Source organism: Microcaecilia unicolor, chromosome 4 (genome assembly GCF_901765095.1).
Source record: "Microcaecilia unicolor chromosome 4, aMicUni1.1, whole genome shotgun sequence".
In the NCBI taxonomy this organism is placed as follows: domain Eukaryota; kingdom Metazoa; phylum Chordata; class Amphibia; order Gymnophiona; family Siphonopidae; genus Microcaecilia; species Microcaecilia unicolor.
Window position 1 is genome coordinate 8960173 of NC_044034.1, and position 7111 is coordinate 8967283.

At 50.7% G+C, this 7111-nt stretch overlaps 1 protein-coding gene across 1 annotated transcript in view; it reads right to left on the reverse strand.

The window, feature by feature from the left end:
* The window catches only part of LOC115468202 (E3 ubiquitin-protein ligase TRIM39-like), a 31022-nt gene extending 24358 nt beyond the window's left edge, over positions 1-6664 (reverse strand). The window contains exons 1-2 of the mRNA XM_030199738.1: positions 6219-6664; positions 4566-4661 (exon numbers count right to left, since the gene is read on the reverse strand). Coding sequence (XP_030055598.1) covers positions 4566-4661; positions 6219-6632 — 510 coding nt within the window. The 5' untranslated portion in view covers positions 6633-6664. The remainder of the gene's footprint in view (positions 1-4565; positions 4662-6218) is intronic.
* Between the last annotated feature and the right edge of the window lie 447 nt (positions 6665-7111).

A 7111-nucleotide genomic window follows, 5' to 3' on the forward strand; every position in this document is an offset into this window, starting at 1 on the left:
ACAAATCCCTCCTCTCATTACCCTTCTCCACCACCGCCAACTCTAGGCTCCGCCCATTCTGCCTCGCCTCACCCTATGCTTGGAACAACCTTCCTGAGCCCTTATGCCAAGCCCCCTCCCTGCCCATCTTCAAGTCTTTGCTTAAAGCCCACCTCTTCAATGCTGCGTTCGGCACTGTTCAGGAAATCCAGACTGCCCCAATTTGACTGCCCCTTTCGGACTGACTGTTCACTTGTCTTTTAGATTGTAAGCTCTTTGAGCAGGGACTGTCCCTCTATGTTAAATTGTACAGTGCTGCGTAACCCTAATAGAGCTTTAGAAATGTTAAATAGTAGTAGTAATAGTAGTAGTAGCTGCAGGCAAAGACGTTTCTATCTCAAAGACGTCTATTTTGCCCATTAAAAAAAAAATATTTTTTTTTTAATGGAGCCAGCAGGAGAGGGGAGAAAAGGAGGGACCTGGCACCACCAGGTTTACACTTGCTCACGAAGAGCCCTCAACCCCAGGTACTCAACAAAAACCTAAACAATTACTACTACTACTAAACATTTCTAAAGCGCTACTAGGGTTACGCAGCGCTGTACAATTTAACATAGGACAGTCCCTGCTCAAAGAGCTTACAATCTAGTAGACAAGTGAACGGTCAAATTGGGGCAGTTTAGATTTACTGAACGGTAAGTTAGGTGCCGAACGCAGCAATGAAGAGGTGAGTTTTAAGCAGAGACTTGAAGATGGGCAGGGAGGGGGCTTGGCGTATGGGCTCAGGAAGGTTGTTCCAGGCATAGGGTGAGGCGAGGCAGAATGGGCGGAGCCTGGAGTTGGCGGTGGTGAAGAAGGGTAATGAGAGGAGGGATTTGTCCTGTGAACGGAGGTTACGGGCGGGAACGTAAGGGGAGATGAGGGTAGAGAGGTAGTGAGGGGCAGCAGACTAAGTGCATTTGTAGGTAAGAAGGAGAAGCTTGAATTAAATGCGGTATCTGATTGGAAGCCAGTGAAGTGACCTGAGGAGAGGGGTGATATGAGTGTATCGGTTCTTGCGGAATATAAGACGTGCAGCAGAGTTCTGAACAGACTGAAGTGGCTAAGATGGCTAGATGGCTGATAGATGGCTAAGTGGGAGGCCTGTGAGGAGTAAGTTGCAGTAGTCAAGGCAAGAGGTAATGAGAGCGTGGACGAGAGTTCGGGTGGTGTGTTCAGAGAGGAAAGGGCAAATTTTGCTGATGTTAAAGAGGAAGAAGCGACAGGTCTTGGCTATCTGCTGGATATGCGCAGAGAAGGAGAGGGAGGAGTCAAAGATGACTCCGAGGTTGCGGGCAGATGAGACGGGGAGGATGAGGGTGTTATCAACTGAGATAGAAAGTGGAGGAAGAGGAGAAGTGGGTTTTGGTGGAAAGTCGATGAGCTCGGTCTTGGACATGTTCAGCTTCAGGTGGCGGTTGGACATCCAGGCAGCAATGTCGGATAAGCAGGCTGATACCTTTGCCTGGGTCTCCGCGGTGATGTCTGGTGTGGAGAGATACAGCTGGGTGTCATCAGCATAGAGATGATACTGGAAACCATGAGATGAGATCAGGGAGTCCAGGGAGGAGGTGTAGATTGAGAAGAGAAGGGGTCCAAGGCCAGATCCCTGGGGAACACCAACAGATAGGGGGATGGGGGTGGAGGAAGAACTATGAGACTGGACTCTGAAGGTGCGGTGGGAGAGATAGGAGGAGAACCAGGAGAGGACAGAGCCCTGGAACCCAAATTAGGACAGTGTGGCAAGAAATAAGTCATGATTGACAGTGTCAAAAGCGGCGGATAGATCAAGGAGGATGAGGATGGAGTAGTGACCTCTGGATTTGGCAAGGAACAGGTCATTACAGACTTTAGAGAGTGCTGTTTCTGTCGAGTGTAGAGGGTGAAAACCGGATTGAAGTGGATCGAGGATGGCATGAGAGGAGAGAAAATCAAGGCAGCGGCTGTGAACGGCACGCTCAAGTGTTTTGGAGAGGAAGGGTAGGAGGGAGATGGGGCGGTAGTTGGAGGGACAGGTAGGGTCAAGTGATGGTTTTTTGAGGAGAGGTATGACTACGGCGTGCTTGAAGGTGTCAGGGACAGTTGCAGTAGAGAGAGAGAGGTTGAGGATATGACAGATGGAGGGGGTGACAGTATGAGAGATGATGTTAAGTAAGTTGGTGGGGATGGGATCAGAAGAGCAGGTGGTGCATTTCGAGGAGGAAAGAAGGCGAGCGGTTTCCTCCTCGGTGATGACAGGAAAGGAGGAGAAAGAGGCCTGGGTTGGTTGGTTGAGGGCGAGGGTTGAAGGGTGAAGAGGAGATGACTTGGTAGTGAACTCAAGGTTGATCTTTTGCACCTTGTCGCGGAAGTAATCAGCCAGTGATTGAGGAGAGAGCGAAGGGGGGGGTGGGAGCGGAGGGCACTTTGAGGAGGGAGTTAAGGGTGGCAAAGAGACGATGGGGATTGGAGCTGACAAAGTTGGTCAATTGAGTGTAATAGTCCTGTTTGGCATGGAATAGGGAGGAGTGGAAGGAGGATAGCATGAATTTGTAGTGAAGGAAGTCTGAATGGGTGCGAGATTTCCTCCAGAGGCGTTCAGCAGATCGGGCACAGGAGCGAAGGTAGCGGATGCAAGGGGTCAGCCAGGGCTGGGGATTAGCACGCTTAGTGGGACAGGAGGTGGATGGTGCGTGAGTGTCCAGAGCAGAGAAGAGAGTGGCATTGTAAGCGGAGACAGCCTTGTCGACAGACTCGGAGGACATGATGGAGGGGAGGAGATTAGAAATACTAGAGGATAGGGTGGGAGGGTCAATAGCCTGGAGATTCCTGGAGGTAGTGGTTAAAGTTGGACGGGGCTGGGGGGGGGGGGGATGAAGAAGTGTGAAGGTGATTAGGTGATGATCGGAGAGAGGAAGAGCTGAAGCGTGGAAATTAGAGGAAGAGCCGGAGGAGGAGAGGACGAGGTCGAGACAGTGGCCGTCTCGGTGAGTAGGGGAGGTGGAGCATAGCTGGAGGTTGAAGGAGGATGTTAGAGTGAGGAACTGAGAAGCGTGAGGGTCGGATTGGTCATCAACGTGTATGTTAAAGTCTCCGAGAATGAGGGACGGAGATGAGGGTTCTAGAAAAACGGAAAGCCAGGCATCGAAGTCGGTGAGGAAGGAAGAGAGGGATTTATTAGGGGGGGGGCGGTAAATGACTGCCACTCTGAGTGACAATGGGTAGAATAGCTGGATGGAGTGAACTTCAAAGGATGAGAAGCAGTGAGACTGCGGTAGGAGGAGGGGTTGGAAACTACAGGAGGGCGAGAGTAGTAGCCCGACGCCTCCACCGCGGCCAGCTGGGCGGGGAGTGTGGGAGAAGAGATAACCTCCATGACAAAGGGCCGCGACTGAGGCAGAGTCGTCAGGGGAGAGCCAGGTTTCAGTTAGGGCGAGCAGTTGAAGGGAACGAGAGATGAAGAGATCGTGGGTGAAGGGCAGTTTGTTGCAGACCGAGTGGGCATTCCACAAGGCACATGAGAAGGGGAGGGAAGAGGGGGGGAGGAGGGGAATAGAAATGAGATTGGAGACATCACGGAATCGTTTGCATGGATAGGAGGAGGACAGGTGAGGGGGGCCTGGATTAGGATTAATGTCTCCCGCGGATAGCAGGAGGAGGAGTAAAGGTAGGGTGTCAATTAGGCTTGGAGACCTAGCCAGAGCTGCTGCTTTGTGTGACCACCACCTGCTGAGATAGAGAACATACTGAGGAGTTTGCTGACCTGAACATGTATACCCTGGAGGAAAGGAGGAACAGGGGCGATATGATACAGACGTTCAAATACTTGAAAGGTATTAATCCGCAAAAAAATCTTTTCCGGAGATGGGAAGGCGGTAGAACGAGAGGACATGAAATGAGATTGAAGGGGGGCAGACTCAAAAAAGATGTCAGGAAGTATTTTTTCACGGAGAGGGTGGTGGATGCTTGGAATGCCCTCCCGCGGGAGGTGGTGGAGATGAAAACGGTAACGGAATTCAAACATGCATGGGATATGCATAAAGGAATCCTGTGCAGTAGGAATGGATCCTCAGAAGCTTAGCCAAAATTGGGTGGCGGAGCAGGTGGGGGAAGAGGGGTTGGTGGTTGGGAGGCGAGGATAGTGGAGGGCAGACTTATACGGTCTGTGCCAGAGCTAGTGATGGGAGGCGGGACTGGTGGTTGGGAGGCGGGAAATACTGCTGGGCAGACTTGTACGGTCTGTGCCCTGAATAGTACAAATCAAGGTAAGGTATACACATATGAGTTTATCTTGTTGGGCAGACTGGATGGACCATGCAGGTCTTTTTCTGCCGTCATCTACTATGTTACTATGTTTATGTTTCCGGCAGCACATTACCACATATAGGGAGGCAAAAGGATTGCTCTCTATCTCCACCTGCTGGTAGTTGGACACAACCCACCAGTCTATGGATTGATCTGCTTGATGATACGGAATATTCTCTTATTCAGGTGATTCTGGGGATTGATGTAGTGAGAGGGAAAAAAACCCTGCAGAAACTGGATCAGGAGGAGACACAGACACCCACCTTCAGCTCTTCAGCTTTCTTCCCTTCAGTAGATTCAAACTTCAGAAGATCTTCCAGATCCTTTTTCACAGGCTTCAAGTGCATTTTAAGCTTTTCCTGTGAACATTAAAACATCCTTGATTAGCATGTGATTATTTTATAACCACAATTTCTGACTCAACAGTAAATGTGAGATGTTCCTTCCACTTTAGATCATTTATTTAAGATAATTGAATTCTGAGAGGTTAAAATTCAAAGTGATATAACCAGGCAGGGTAGGTTCTGAACTGGCCATGATCCGATATTAAACAGCACTTAATTACTTTGCTCCTGGATTTTGGCAGAGACCTCCACGCAGTGGCGTAGCAAGGGGGGGGCAGGAGGGGCGGTCCGCCCCGGGTGTCAGCTCAGGGGGGGGGGGTGCTCCCTGCCAGCTCCCCCCCCCCGGGTGCACCACGATGTCATCCCCCCCTCGGCGTATCGACACCCCCCCCCGACCCAGTGCCTACCCTCCTCCATCCAACTCCCGCACCCTACCTTTAAAAAAATATCGGAATCCGAGGTGAGGCGTAGCGCCTCGCGCCTGCATGTAAAAGAAGTGTGGACCCATCTCATCGGGCCTTCTCTCGCTCTATCTGTCCCGCCCTCCTCTGACGCAACTTCCTATTTCCGCAAGGGCGGGACAGACAGAGTGAGAGAAGGCCCGATGAGACAGGTCCGCACTTCTTTTACAAGCAGGCGCGAGACGCTACGCCTCACCTCGGATTCCGATATTTTTTTTAAAGGTAGGGTGCGGGAGTTGGACGGAGGAGGGTAGGCACTGGGTCAGCGGGGGGGGGGGGGGTGTCGATGCACCGAGGGGGGGGATGTCTTCGTGCTGCACCCGGGGGGGGGGGTGCAATGGCGAACCGCCCCGGCCCGGATGGCAGCCCCCTTGCTACGCCACTGCCTCCACAGCTGTGGACGGCTGATCCAGGAGCAGAGTAAGGGTGGAACTGGAGTTGTAAAAGGCACAGAAAGGCAGTAACATAGTAACATAGTAGATGACGGCAGAAAAAGACCTGCATGGTCCATCTAGTCTGCCCAAGACAAACTCATATGTGTATACCTTACCTTGAATTTGTACCTGTCTTTTTCAGGGCACAGACCATATAAGTCTGCCCAGCAGTATTTCCCGCCTCCCAACCACCAGTCCCGCCTCCCATCACCGGCTCTGGTACAGACCGTATAAGTCCGCCCTCCCCTATCCTCGCCTCCCAACCACCACCCCCTCTTCCCCCCAACTGCTCCGCCACCCAATTTCAGCTAAGCTTCTGAGGATCCATTCCTTCTGCACAGGATTCCTCTATGCATATCCCACGCATGTTTGAACTCCGTTACCGTTTTCATCTCCACCACCTCCCGCGGGAGGGCATATCGTCCTATTTCCCTTCCCCCCCTAACCAGGTAAACTGCACAAGGTGCCCTAATTTTACCTGTTTAGGCTCTTGGGTACAGTACGGAGGCTGAGTATTGACCCCTGAAAGTATATGGAAGATGCTTACATAGACAGCAGCCAGGGTTCAAGTTTTGATGATTGATCTTACTGCTCATGTTTCAAACTCTGCTAATTCAACTCCTAGTTTTATGAGACTGAAAATGTACATTTTCAGTAATTTCATTAAATACACCCACCTTGTATTCTTGTGCAGCCTCCTCTATAGGGATCACGGTGTGAGATCTGTGATCCTGGGACTCTCTACAAATAAGGCAGATAAGTTTCTGATCCTCTTCACAAAACAGCTTCAGTTTCTCTTCATGTTCCTCACACAGATTCTCCTCTTTGAGTCTCACTGAAGTCTGGCTGAGCTTTTTCTCCATTTCCGTAATATTTCCCAGCTGCCTGTTTGGTCTGAGATTCCTCTGCCTGGATCTTTTTCTGCACTGGGGACAGGGGAAGTTTGTGTCTCTCCCCTTCCAGGTCTGAGTGATACAGGAGCGGCAGAAGTTGTGTCCACAGTCTGTCATCACCGGATCTGTAAAATAATCCAGACAGATAGAACAAGAAGCTTCATCTTGCAGACTCTCAGCAGGGTTTGCAGCAGCCATGATTCTTACAGGAAATGAGAGCAAGAATTCAGTTCCTGTTTCACACTGTAACTTGTAGTGAGTTTGATCATCTGCCTGTGAGTGAATCAGCCTGACATTGAGTGGTCTGCACACAAGTGAGCATTCAGCTAGAGAAGCAAGACTGCTGACTATACATGACTGTGAAAACTCCAGTGAAATCTAAAACCAATATTCAAGCACTAGAATCCTCTGCCTAACACATTCCAAAGAGCAATTAAGCTAAATACCCCACCATTGTCTCCCAAGCACCTCTCCCTCTGAGCCAACTGGCCAGGAAGCAAATGTAACAAGCCCCCTCCCCGCTAACAATTACCTGAAAGGGCCTTGAAGTCCCTCTCCCCTCCCCCCTGCCTCCCCTCTGTCTCCAGACAAACCCTAGAAGATTCTCTGGGCTAAGGAGGTGTGAAGCATTAACTGTTGGGAGATAGATCAAAGAAAGACCCTGACTCAGAGCTACT